General features: G+C 37.4%; 1 protein-coding gene across 6 annotated transcripts in view; it reads right to left on the bottom strand.

Annotated features, from left to right (window-relative positions):
- The window catches only part of NFIB (nuclear factor I B), a 436,458-nt gene that overhangs the window by 35,201 nt on the left and 386,691 nt on the right, over positions 1 to 14,566 (bottom strand). For all 6 annotated transcript variants that reach the window (XM_032392327.1, XM_032392323.1, XM_032392326.1 and 3 more), the window contains exons 7-8: positions 6,912 to 7,046; positions 2,886 to 3,070 (exon numbers count right to left, since the gene is read on the bottom strand). In XM_032392327.1, coding sequence (XP_032248218.1) covers positions 2,886 to 3,070; positions 6,912 to 7,046 — 320 coding nt within the window. The remainder of the gene's footprint in view (positions 1 to 2,885; positions 3,071 to 6,911; positions 7,047 to 14,566) is intronic.

Genomic DNA, 14,566 nt, shown 5'->3' with positions numbered 1-14,566 from the left:
AAGATGAACAGCTAATAACACTTAAATACTGTAACTCACAGACATGAACTAAGTCTTTGGTTGGGTTCCTCAGAGGCCACATTATTTATTCTATAAAGAAAATGGACTTCTTGAATATCCTGCCTATTCATCATGAGTAATTTTAAGTATTTAACTTTATGTCAGGAAAATTGACCAGAGTGTCCCCCTATGGAAACCTATGAGAGAGTTATATCTTTTGACTAATTTTATTTAAAATAATCCACTGAATAGCATGACTGTCTCAGTCTAATCGGTGCACCAGCAATGCAATTAATCTCCAAATTGCTGTGGGGAGGATGAGGCATCTCAGTTGCTGGACTTAGCAATCAAAATCAGTGCAGAGCTGGAGGAAATCTGGGAAGGGATAGTGGACCACAGGTGAACAAGCCCTCATTTTTCCCCCCATTTTTAGAGCTAAACAGGTAAGTGTCAAGAGTCTTCTTTTGAAATGCAAATTAATTGGTTTTGAGTTGGAGCTAAAAATCAAAGGAGCTATGATGTGCCCATAAAAACAATTCTGCAGTTTACTAGAAAGATGCATTTTCTTTCAAGTGGAAAAAGTAGTTTTTTCTAAAGCAGACCATCAGCTTCTGGTTATCTGAACACTGCAAAAGACTGTTTTATGTATCTTCCTAAAGAAAGAAGAGCGATCTCGTTTTATCATTGGTGGTACATTCGGTAGTAAAAAGCATTTCTTTATAGTGTGTTCACCAAAACAGTTGGATAGGACCTACCTGAGAACACGGGACAGAAGAATGACAATAATGTCAAGAAAATGCTGCCACAGAATCTGATATTACCTCGCCCATTCTGCAAGCTTTGTCTACTGGAATGGAATCGACATGAACCAACAGACATTTCTCTCATTTAATAAAGAATAAAACTGACAAAGAAGCAAGTCGGTCCCAAGCTGATACAGACAACTTTTCTGGAATTCAGGGTTTGGAAGAATGAGAGGGTTATTCCTTTTGGGTTTTTTACTGGTTCAAACAGATGAAGCTATACTCTAAAGCTTCTCTTTTAAGGCTGTTAGATGAACTTTCACACCATAGATATGAAAAGAGAGACATCTCATCTGAAGATGAAGTTGAACGGGATTAGGAAAGGATTACCCTGCTAGCACGTTGCTCCTATTATACAAAATCCTGAGAGGGGATTTTTTTTTTTTTTAAATTGAGATGAAAGTAAGATGCTTCTCTCAGAAGCTGGGTCTTTACCTTAAAAATAGGAAGAAAAGCAGAACAATATAGGCAGATTATCACCTAATATGCCCTCTTAACTTATAAAGAAATGGAAATATACCTAAAACAAGCACTGAATAATTAAAGAAATGCGTAACACTAAGGGCCTGATTTTAATTTGCATAATTTTTCCCCTAACAGTGCCTAATTAAGACATCAGTTAAAAAAAAAAAATCCAATGGAACTCTAAGATTTTCCACACTGAATTAACGTTAAGGACTTTTAATGGATGTCTTAATTAGACTTTGTTATTCATGGAAATTCTACACAAATTAAAATCAGACCTTGTGCGCACTGTTCCCAGCTGAGTCTAGCAAAATGCTCTATGGAACTGAGACTCTTGAATCCACGATCTGACAGCAAATTTTATTTCTAAACTGATATATTAAGATCCCACTGTTTTACTTAGTAATTCTTATTATAGTCATCAAAAGTGCTATACCATTTGGACATTTTCTTCTAAAATACAAATGGTTTAACTACAAAGTCACAACTCAAGAATGGCGTATTTAGTTTAGTATTATTAGTCAATAGAACTAAAAGTACAGGTAACTTTTTAAGTAACCCAAATGGTGCTGGCTATGTTGTTATTAAAAATAAAATGTTCAAAAAAGACCATTTTGCTTCATTTTAACAATTACGACCAAAAATGATTTTTTCAGATCTTTTCTTTGTTAATTCTAAATTAATAAGCACATACTATTCACTGGCATTTTAGTAACTGAACAGCATTGATGACAGAATGCTTATGACAATCTCTCAGAGCATTAAGAGATATAATGAGTGGGCAGGAGTCTTGAAGGTAAAGCAGCAATGCCAAATACCAGACCTTAAGATCAAAACTACATTACAGATTTGGGATATTACAATTTGTACCAGCTTTGGTACAAAGCCTATCTATTTGATCATGAAAAATCCTCTTGTATCAAATCACTATGAAGTGACCTCTGTACAGAAGAAGCCACACGTTTAAGGAGTGAGAAAGGCACATGGGTCACTACACTTATACAATAAAAGTCCCTAAAACCACTGCACAATGTTTAAAAAAGAGAGAGAGAGAGAGAAAGAAAGAAAAAAGAAAAGACACTTCTGGTAATGTCACTCATTATTAAATGTAGTCATGTCTGTGCAAAGAATATTCAAGTAGTCATCAAACACTGACAATGTTTACATTACCAAAGCTTATTTTAATACCTAATAGTTGGTCTATAAATACAACTGTAAGTTCTTTTGTGTGTGTTTATTTTAGCGCATACCTTGCTCCTGCCTGAAATAAGCACTTTGTCTCTGCATTAAACCAGGTATTTCAGAGGTGTGAACTCCAGCTCTGAGCTTTTTTGTCAATGTACTTTCTGCATAAACTTTCTTTTCAGTCAATGAAAATTCAAAAACATCAAACCAGAAACGTCTTCACAAATGTGCACCTTTGGGGCAAGACACTTCCTACCTGTCACTCAGCCACCTTTAAATAAAAACTTATTGAGTCACCAAGAAACTTCCTGAAGATGGATTTCAAAAGCTTGATGTTCTGCCAGACATACCGTCTGAATAAGCTCCATGTCTTAGAGTCAGACCTGTGCCATCTCCCTTAGGCTCTAATCTTATTTGCTCTCTCATTTTTACCTGGCTGGTTTGCGGACTGGATGGGTCATAAGAAGGTACATAGTTCTTCAGAGTATCCTGAGGATTCAGGTGGGGAGGATATCTGATTGTTGGATGAGAAAAGTAGCTCGATGGGGCTGGAGGAAGAATAGCTTGTGTTGGAAATGGCAGCGGTGAGGGTGGAGGCGGAGTTCGAGTCGAGATGACTGCACAGGACAGAAAAGGGGAGACTGATGTCAGCCATGGTGCCCTCTTCCCCGGCCCACCCCCCCAGAACCCTGCGAGGCCGCCACACTGACGGCTCCTCACCGCTTCCCCATGACCGACCCACACTCCCCTGCAGGACTCCCTCGTCCACGCCAACAGGGAGAACACACAGACCCAACCCCACTCTGGGGAACTAGCGATCTGGCTCTCCAGCTCTATGAATGCTTAGACAAAGGAAGTTTCTCTTTTATAGGTTAAGCCAATATTTCATAAAATGTTCCTTTAAGCAGAGTTATTTCCCATCAGAATATAATCTTTGATCAGGAAGTCTTTGTGTCTTGAGTCCAGACCAACTCACAGCATTCATTAAAAGGCAGGGGCACCCACAGACTCTCTACTGAAATTCAAAACAGAAGTGTACTCCAATTTTAAATAAACATTTTCCCTATACGTCCTAGTGGGTGGTTGGTTAAAAGAGAGGCCAGTAATTAGGAAACAATAATGTGCTGAATAATTACCTGATCATTGGACAAATGCTTACGAACATGTGAACGTAGGGCCTGGGAACTCTTTTTCCTAATGAAAATGTTCCTTTCAAAACCAAAAGAGCTCTATTCTGTAACTATTTTTCTTCCTACTCTTTTATTACATGTAGCTTAAAAGATGTTATTAAGATAAGACCAAGAATAAAACCCACAGAAATGTGAATTTAAACTTTCATATATGCATATTAACTAACCAATAAATCACATATTTTATATATAAAAGGGAAATAATATATAAAACATATGCGACGTAGACGATGTTTAATTGTGCTGTAATTTTTCAACATCAGTATGACTAAAATTTATTGTTCAGTTTTTGAAATATAATCCTTAAGTTCAAAAATGGGAAAGAATATAATTGCACAATCATTATCTCTATAATGTTGAGGAACATAACCACATAAGTACAATTAAGAGTACCAACGAGTATATGCAGAAATGAAGATTAAATGTCTGTTTCTATTTAATATTTTGATCCAAATCATAGGAAATTACATATGATAAATGTTTAGTGTTTTATGAGACAACTTAGCAAACAATATGAAAAATAAATTCTTTCCATGACCTATTAATGAAAATCATCTGGACTAACTTATCTCCAACTTTGTAATTACGTGCAAAAATATATATATATATATACTTTTAAAGGGATATTACTTATCTTTCCCAAAGAAAGGTTTTTTCAGAAAATACGAGAAATTAAGAATGTATCTCAGCGAAGAATCATAAATTCAATTTTATGGTCACAACTTTGTTTCCTGAATGTCCGGGTCACTCGGGATCCTCTGGATTGTTGTTACAATGCAGATTCCTGGGCCTAAACACAGACTACTGGATCTTGACTCCCCCCAGGGGTAAGGCACCAGAAAGTACAGTTTAAACAAGTGCCTTGCGTGATCTTTCCACACACTGAAGTGTGTGCATCCTCCATCAAAGGGATGCATTTCAGAGAACAATTACATATTTCTTCAAATGAAACTCCTTTTTGACATACTACTTTGTTGAAGAAATATACACATTTGAAAGTATAATTTAAGGAGATGCAAACACCTAAGTTAAGTTTGGCATCTTTTTAACTTGGTGTTGAAGTGCTCTTAATCTCAGCTAAATGTAACCATGGTCTTTGCCCACATCTGTCACAAACCCTTGAAGAATATATACGCAGCTCCATCTTGGTCCCCCTGGGCTTGAGATCAGTGTGGCCCCAGGAGTTTTGGAAGAGATCTTTGTTCAATGGAACCAGCACATATCAAATCAGGGCTCAGGCTCTGGGCTCCCTTGTACTGTGCTCACAGAAGCTGTGGCTGGCCCGACAGAAGATAGTAGAATGAAGTATTTCAAACTGAAAGTAAAAATGGCTATTTCGTATCAATAAAGGTCATTCTAGTCCTTGAAAATAGGAAAAGCAAAATACAGGCAGAAGACGTTTCCCTTCATTATGAAAGAACTCATACATGCATACATGTATGTACACGTATTTCCTGCCTACATTAATGCCAAGCCTTCCTGTCTCCTTTCCTCCAGTCTTGCTCCTTCCAATACAGCCTTTATAGTCTCATATGAATGAATTTTGTAAAATGCCATCTCAAGCAAGTCACTTCTCTGCTTAAAATCTTTCAATGGCTCCCTACTGCTTCCAGAATAAAAGCCCAGCAACTTCACAGGTTTGTACGGTCTTCAAGGGCTATAGGGAACCCGCCCCGCCTCACTTCATGGACCTCAGGTCTGGCCACTCTCTCTTCCCCAGCCACACGGAGATATTTGTGGATCCTTGGATAGACGGCAGTTCCTTGCTGCAGTGACCTTTCCTGATAACAGGCCGTTCACTCTGTCTGAAACGACCTTCCTCCTGCCTTGTTCTTCCTTCTTGTGGCGAACTCACTCTCTAAACTTCAGGGAAGAACACATCTCTTCCGGGCATCTAATCCTTTTCAAAGTGTCTAGTCCTATTCAGATTTCATGCCTAGCTGATGTGGTCCCCTTGTCTCCCTGCTGGACCGTGAGCTCTTTAAGGAAGGAAACTGTGTCTCATGACCAAGGTGCCTACCACAGGCCCTAATACATTACATACTGAGTAAGTATCTGGTGAAGGACCAAGGTGGAAAGCTTATCTAGGTTTCCATGGTTCATTATATAAAAGTGTACTATTTAATTTTTTCCCAATGTCAGAAATCTGAATATTTTAATCAGGTGTCATAATACATGGATGATTTGACTGCTAAGTTAATTTTGCTCAAATATTCAACATTACAGATCCATGAAATAGTTACCGATTTTTTGGACCTATTCTAGCAGTACAAACAATACAAATATAAATATTTTATACCACATTTGATTTGTATACTCCTTTCTTAATTTTATAATTTTCTTAGTGAAGGCCATGCATTTTTAAAGTATAGCAATGATACGTATCAACATACACTTAGAGATCAAAGCTAAGGACTTTTTTTTATAACTGAAGTTATATCCTTCGAGTAAAGGTTTAAAAACCAGATTCATTTTGTCGGAAGAATAAAAAATTGCCTATCTATAAATTTAAAGCAATAAGAGTATTGCTACAAACATATTTATATACAAAACTTTCTCCACCAAAAATTCAGTATACTCCTTTCTAGGGCTCAAGAATAATAGGTAGAAAATATACAGTATTGTTTATTAATTATATCTCACTTTTAAGTTTTGAAAGGGGATTTAGTTTAATTGTTCTTTAAAGTACAAATGTGAAATACTGTATTATTTTTCTTATGTAAATTAAGATATTAGACATAATATCAAGTGTACTAGCCCACACTTATTTGTGCACCGAAAAAATTGTCAAAGAACCTCTTTTATTTTTCTGATTAATTTCACTCCTAAATAAGTAATTATTGATTTTTGTATAGAAAATAACATCTCTGGAAATAGTGTCTGTATATCTTAATGCCTCTGGAGATACCCCAAGCTCAACAACACACTTGAAATTCCGTCTTTCTTTAGTCAAATATACAGAATGGGGACCAATCCTGAAGCTACAGTTAAGATAACTATGTATCCCATATCTTCTAATTTCTTGGAATTGTGATCTTTCCAATAAAGGCAATTAAAAATACATTCACAAATGTTATTTAAGTGAATGCTTTGGAACTCTTTTCTCATATATTGGTAAGAAAAAAAATATTTGATTGGATCACGACCCTCCCTTTTTTGGCTGAGAGAATATGGCCCCCGCAGCTCTAAGTAAAACTCTTGCTCCATCCCTGAGAGTGAGCTCTGCAAACAAGGGGGGCACTTCTCCTTTGTGCTTGAAACTCCTCACCACTGTGTGCAACTCCAGGTATTCCGGGATGATGGTGCTGGGGGAAAGTGCTCAATCTTGGGGAAGAATCTTGTGGAGATGTAGAGCTGAACAGTGGCTTTTCGGGCTTCTTCATAGTAGTCGGAGAAGACATATCTGCAAAGGAAGAGGGGAGAACCCAAACTTTACGACTTTCTTCAGCTATGAAGTTCACGTTAATATAACAAGAGATCTCATTTTCCAACATTTCATTATTTCTGTACTTGGGCTCTTCTACAAAATATGTACTGAGGGTCAAAGACCCAGTTATGTTGGTGATTTGAAATATCTGTCAGAAACAATCTCCACTGAAGTTAACCCAAGGCTTTATTAAAATTATCATTGGAATTATTTCTCCTACTAAATAAATCTTGAACTTTTGAAAAACTAAGTATCATGTTTCCCTTGGCACCTTGGTTCACATCAAGGTCGTTTTTACCTCAGCATTTCATTCTTAGATTTATATGATTCAGGGGTTTGTCTTTTGACCTGCTGACTACACTGTGGAAAAAAACAGAAGAAAACCTGGTGTAAATGTGAAAAACAACTTTTGGGAACACTGGTAAGTCTATCATTGATTTCACATCTTCTATGGAAAACTCATTACTTGTTTAACAAAAAGTACATTCCTTAATTTGCTCATTCTGCAAGTATTTATTGGTTTCCTCTATTTGCCAGGTAAAGTGAGGATGTTACGAAAAATACAAAGTAACTGCTATAGGGATACTCACTGTCAGTGAAGATGAAAATGGTAAGAAGAAAATGGCTGTCAACACTTGAGAGGGAGGAAGCGTGTTGAAGGCAGGGGTGTTGTGTTGTGGTGTTTGCTGGTTTTGCTGCACAAGGGCAGTGACCACCTCAGCCTCCCCAGGTTAAGGAAGATGCCTCAGTGGCGCCATGTTTAAAATGTGGATGGGGATGACACTTCCAGAGAGAGGAAATGTTCTGGAGAATGGAGCATAGAAAACAAGTGGTACAAGTAGTCTGTGGAGTGGTGAAGTACAGAGATGAATGAGGGAGCAAGTAGCTGGCAGGACCCACACAATGAGGGGCCATGGACTTTGTGTATAAATATCTGAATGTCTGCCCTGATGGGGTAGTGCTATTGATGAGCAAAATATGATCACACATTTATAGTTTAAGGCCGTCCCTCCCGAAAGTACATGGAGGATGAGTTAGCCAAAATGGAGACAGCAATCATGGAGACCACTTGAGAAGACAGATTTATTAATACATCCTTCCATAAATATTTCTTGAAGGCTTAATTTATGCCAGACACTACACTAGTTGCTGGGGACACAATGGTGAACTAGATTAAGTTTCAGCCTCTACAAAACTTTTTTTTTTTTTAAGATTTTATTTATTTATTTACCAGAGAGAGATAGAAAGAACACAAGCAGGGGGAGCAGCAGGCAGAGGGAGAAGCAGGCTCCCCACCGAGCAGGGAGCCCGATGCGGGACTCGATCCCAGGACCCTGGGATCATGACCTGAGGCGAAGGCAGAGGCTTAACCTACTGAGCCACCCAGGCATCCCCAGCCTCTAAAAAACTTAAAAACTAGGGAGGGGATACACATGTGCTAAAAAGGAACTATAAAACAGTGTGAAATTGCTATGGTAGATAACACTACCACAATTATCAACTCATAGCCAACCTTATTTCACCTTTACCCCATCTATGCTCCCCCACCCCCTGTTTCACTTTGAAGCAAATTGCAGACAGCACAGTATTTCACTTATAAATATTTCAATTTGTAGCTCTAAAAAAAGAAGTTATTTTTTTAAAAACCTAAAACTTCATCATATTAGATATATATGCAGATATATAATATTCATTTTTAATTTTTTTAACAAGAGAAAAAGACCTCACACGCTGTTTTTAAAAAAAACTTTTATGGTGCTATTAATATAAGAAACTAGTTATCATTATGATTTACCCTTTGAAAAATTATATAAGCTCTGGTGAAAGCATCCAATAAAATTAAATATGTGTTTTCAGCACATTGGCACTTAAAGAATGGATATGCTACTGTTAGAACAGTACACATCACAGTCCACAAAAAATGACAGGTGTATTTGTAGCTATAATTTGTGACTAGCTGGCTGTCACTAACCTATCAGAACTTTGATGCATTGGTGAACGATTTCCTTGTATCTTTCTCGAAAAGAAAAAATGAAAGGAAATTGCTAACGAAACCACAGCAATTAATGCTGCTACAAAAAAAGAGAAAAAATGTTGATACCATTTAAAAACAGACCAAAAAAGTTCATTTCAGCTAAGGTACCTTCAAAATGTCAAAAATAATACTTAATTTCACTTAGAGCTATGTGATTTTAAAAGGTAACACTACAAATATAGGTTTGGGCCTGCTAGAAGCTAATCATAGACATCTAGGTCTTTAGGAGTGGAAAGAACCTTTATTCCAACCCTCACTTTGCAGATAAAGTAATGTTTCTATTCCAAATTTTTAACTGAAAATTAACTATTAGAAAAAGAAATCTATTGACACTCTTATGCTCTACCTGTGCTTAAATATAGATCTCAAAATAAAATTAACCAGTGTAATCAGTTTATAAAGACTCCATATAGAGGAGCGCCTGGGTGGCTAAGTTAGTTAAGTGTCCAACCCTTGGTTTCAAGGTCAGGTCATGATCTCAGGGTCATGAGATCAAGTCCCTTCGTTGGGCTGCATGCTCAGTGGGGAGTCTGCTTGGGGATCTTCGCCCTCTGCCCCTCCCCCCGCTTGCACGCTCTCTTTCTCTCTCTGTCTGTCAAATAAATAAATAAATCTTAAAAAAAAAAAAAAGACTCCCTGAATGAGTAATAGAGCATTTACTGTACATGATTGAAAAACAATGAAATATGACCAGAGCTTGGGAAGCAGAATGAATGTTATTCTAGTTCTGTCATTTCTGGGGACGATCCATCAAGGCTATTGCAAATAACTGTAACTGTTTCCAAATTTTCATTAAACGTAACAGGATTCACCTGAGTCACTTTCTGCAAAGAGCACATAAATCAAGGGTGTTTGTCCAGCAGTTCAAGAAGATGGGTGATGACGTCATTTTTGAGAAATGAAGCCTTTGCATTTTCTTACTCAAAATAATGCACTTGGCTTTCCTGGGTAATTATTACAGGTCCATTTCTTGTTTGGGTTCTCGTTAGGCATGGACCAAATAATAATGGTACCTTCGTGTTCAGAACACACAAAGGAATTACAGAGGCCAACACAGCAGAAACAAATTAAAATTCACTCTTCAAGTTGTAAAAGGGACCACAAATTGTCTTCTCAAACAGTCAAGTGAACTTACAACAGTAAAAATAAGAATGAGAAGGTCCACCGTCCATACTGAAACTACTTCTTTAGGAACAGATAAAGAATGATAGTGCAGAAAGTGGACTTGACCGCCATTGTCTTCCCACTCGATGAAATTATTTTTGAGCCCAACAGCCAGTGAAGATATACTGGTACCCAGCCTGTGCAAGGCATACGCCAAGTGTGCCGGGGACACAAAGTGACCCCCTCCCCACCACGGTCACAGGAAAAAAAACTCACTGCAACGGAGAAAGAATAAAAATAAAATGTCAACTATCTAGGAGGAGGAAGGGTAGAGTTTCTAGCTATTACATTTTAATCATGAACCAAACTCGTATTGTTTTGATTTTAATTTTATTTTGCATGTCTGCAGTCTAGTAGACCTCATGCCAAACTGAAAAATGATACTGTTTCTATTTTTAATGCACTTCTATGCTACAGAAATAAAAAAAAATGTTTGAGGAATGAATATATAGGAGAGATGGTTTTAAGTGACCTTTCTGTGGAAAAAAACAAATGTCATGCTTTTCACAGTGTATTGTCCCTCAAGCCGGAAGAATAATACATAAAAAGATTAAGTTGAAAATAAGTTGAATAATAATAAAGTGGAATAATATATAAATATATAATAAGTTGAATAATAATACAAACATAATAATGCATATGTTGAATAATACATGAAATAAAGAAGTTGGCAAGAGAAGCAAGATGATAAGAAAAGGATTAGCCCGTGTTTCTAGTGGTGGGAAGGAGGCAGGAGTAGTTGGTGGTGCATGAGAAAGAAGCAAAGTCAGTGAGGGCTTGCCATCAGACAAAGACATTTAAATTTGATTTGGAAAGTAATAATTTATAAATGAATTGATCTCAGGAGGGAAATGCTTTCCAAAAGCTCTCTATTGTTTTTCTGTTTCTTGTAGCTTCCACTCTGCTTTTTGCTTGTACCTGGTTAAATCAAAAATTTCCTGTCTAGTCTCCTTCCAGGAGGAAGGAAGGAGAAGGAGGAAGGAAATCCTCTCCTTCAAACAATATCTTCCTCACATTAAGATCTATGATGGTATCACATTTTTCTTTTCCTTATCATTCCATTTTATTTAAGCTTTAGCTAAACTCATTTACTTATGGCCTCTTGGAGGAGGAGGGAACCAGGAGGAATGTGCTTCTAACTCTTCCTTTGCAGATGACATTCCCTTGGGCTAGAAAATGATGTCTTTCTACCCTCTTATTCCAGCTATAGAACAGTATTTTATCCACTGAACCAACTTGATTTATTTTCTCTTTAAGCATTCCCTCCTGGGACTGTGGAGGTCTAGATTTCCTTAATGATCTTGTGTTTGTGTCTGATATTATCTGACGGATTTTTTTTTAATTATTATTTTGTACTTGTTCTATCCATAGAGTGAGTGAGTGAGTGAGTGAGTGTGTGTGTGTGTGTGTGTTTGAGCTGACTGATGGCTTATCTCCTACAGAAGATGATTTTATTAAAGATGCAAAGACATATGGAGGCTGGAAAAACATGCTCAGGAAGAGAATTTTTAAAAATCTTGCACCGAAAGACAGTAGAAGAGGTAGAACAGACGCTGTCTAGGCAGTTTATCTTAGAATCTCTTGCATGTGAAAGCAGATAGATGGTGAACCGATAACTGGTATACAAGATGAATAAAATAACCAGTCGGTATATAGTAAAATGCATGGTTGCATGAGCAGAGACCACCAGATGAGAAGTAACTGAATGTAGAGCAAAAAGTGAGAACAAAATCAGTCACTGCGTTTCTAGTAAGTGTGAGAAGCTACGGCAAGGACTCAAGTTCAAGATGTTAAATAAGACCACCTGCTCCCTGACTTGGTGATGCTTACAGCTCAGCAGAGAGGACGGATATTACAAACACAAATACAAAACTTCATTAATTGCAATTGTGACATTAGACTGTAGAGAAGATTCTTCTTCATGACAGAAGTCAGCGAGGCTAATTTAAAAAAACAAAGGAAGTTCACACTGATGGTGCTATTCTTCATTGTCTATACCCATGTTTAGATTTATAATTGGACAATTAGCTATGGCTTTAGTCACCAATCGTGAAGTTAAATACATAATAAAAGATTACTATGTAGGAAAAAGTTCAACTTATATAAGTTGGTTCATTTAGATCCAAGCATAGCTTTAAATAAGTATTTTGCAAAATCAAGTCATCCCATAATTTTTACTAGCCATAGTATAATTTTTTTGGCAGTGGGACATACATACATCCTAAGCCCTGATGTGTCATTCATTTCATAGCATCACTTCAAAGAGATAAAGGCTTGAGCAAATAAAGAGTTAGATCAACTCATCTCCCAACAAGGTAATTTCATCTACAAAGGAAGAACGTTGCTGTGAAACACAGCGTATGCACTCGACTCATCAGCAGCTTGCACAAATGGCGCTCCAGATGTATATCTGTTCAAGTCAGCCCAAGGCAACAATTTTGATCAATTCTAATGTGATAAAATGCTGCAGGGAAAGTGTGCAGAAACGTGTTTACGTCAGCCCTTAATTAAACTGTTGTTCACTTCCAAAGAACCTTAGGAAACACTAATGAGACATGAGTTTTGGCAATTTCTTCATCAAAGCAAAGACCCCTTCCTCAGTCTGTAGCCGCCTGTCATCCAAGTCGCTCCCGGGATAAATGTCACATAGCACTCCCATCAGTTAGCCACCTGTTAGTAGAACTTCATTGAAGTCAACTAGTGATCTAGGGCAAGCTCAAACAGCCACCTTGACACCTGCCTGTCTGGGTCACCTGCTCCTTTTTCACATAGAGTAGAGCAATATGTTAGCTTTTCCAATATTCTTGAGTAGATTGAGGTTACAAATCGAATTTCTATCACCTACATAGAAAACACATAATTTTCTTTAAAAAAAAAAAAAGTCTATTCTTCTTCCCTACAATGACACTTATGGTTTACAACTATTTTATTTTGAATCAATTATGTAAGAGCACACAAGAGTTCTTGAATTTCTGGAAGCTATTAATTTCAGCACGGTATAACACTAAATTAAAATATATTAACTGTGCCATTCCTATAATTTAGAAAAACATATTTCTATCTAGTTAACAAAGAAGCAAATTCTCTCAAAATATTTTAACAGTCCAATCCTTTCCATATTCCTAAGTTGTCTTTCTTATTTATACACCATGCTTGTATACAAGTCCAAATGAACCCTCGAGGTACAAGTTATCATTTGCTGGCTTCTCTTGGTTTCCAGTATTTAAGGTTAAGGTTGTTTTACTATGAAGTGCTTAAAGAGCCATCATCATTGTTAAAAATGCCTTCTTTATTTTTTACATTATCAAGCTGCTGAGCAGATGTTACAGAATTCTTTTTTTTTTTTTTTTTTTTGCATAAGAAAACTCAAGGTGCAATGAAAACAGCAACAGGGAAGCTTCTGTTACCCTTGACCTTTTGTGATGAGCAGGACAGAGACCAAAGAAGTACATATGTGGTAACAGTTTCGATAGTCCCATGACTAAGATTTGACAAGATTATGTTATATTGACGAGTCTTACCCAGGTAAGACCTCTCATAGCTTTCTAGGCTTCCTTTTTTATTTTTTAACAGATTTTTTTCATAGATTTTTTTTTCTAGAGTTTTAGAAATTTACAAAAACTCTGGACACAGGAAGTCTCCTCAGAGAGGGAGACCAAATCCACTGCTGGATGAGGCAAAGGTGGTCAACACATCCCATCACTCCGCTGAAACTCTGTCAAGAAACACAAAACACTGGGGGTGAAAACCGAACTTCAGCTAAATGGGAATCTCTGCTGTCCATTAAAATGCTAGGGTGGCAGCTAGAAGACAACACGAGTAAGGAACAAGCTAGCTGCATAAAATAATAACGCTGTTTGTAATAAATGAGAGGCTACCACATCTAGGGTGTGGGACCAGTTCAGGAGCTGGAAATCTGATACTTTCACATCAGACCATAAATCTCAAGTCAGTCCTGAGAGAAGGAAACGGCTTGGGCCCTGTGCCCAGAGGACAAGGAGAAGGCAAGGAACAGGGATCGGCCACCTGAATGCTCCCAGAGACCAAGGATTCTCTTCCTCTGTTTTTGCCTGGGGGTAAAATCAGGAAGAGGAGAGGGAAGTTCAGAGGTTATTTATAATCCTATAAACGTTATGTAAAATACTGCAATTATCAAGCCTAGGAGATTCCAGCCCAAAGCCCTGAAGTACTTATTTCTCTTGTTTCCCGGTGGAGAACCAAGGGGATCCTTGCCTTAACAAGTTCTACCTACAGATAAAGGAGAGCCAGCGGGGACGTGGCCTGAGGGAATGTGTCC

Source organism: Phoca vitulina, unplaced genomic scaffold, assembly GCF_004348235.1.
Source record: "Phoca vitulina isolate PV1807 unplaced genomic scaffold, GSC_HSeal_1.0 scaffold67, whole genome shotgun sequence".
Lineage (NCBI taxonomy): Eukaryota > Metazoa > Chordata > Mammalia > Carnivora > Phocidae > Phoca > Phoca vitulina.
Note: the sequence above shows the minus strand (reverse complement) of the source record. Positions and strands in the feature narration are given on the sequence as shown.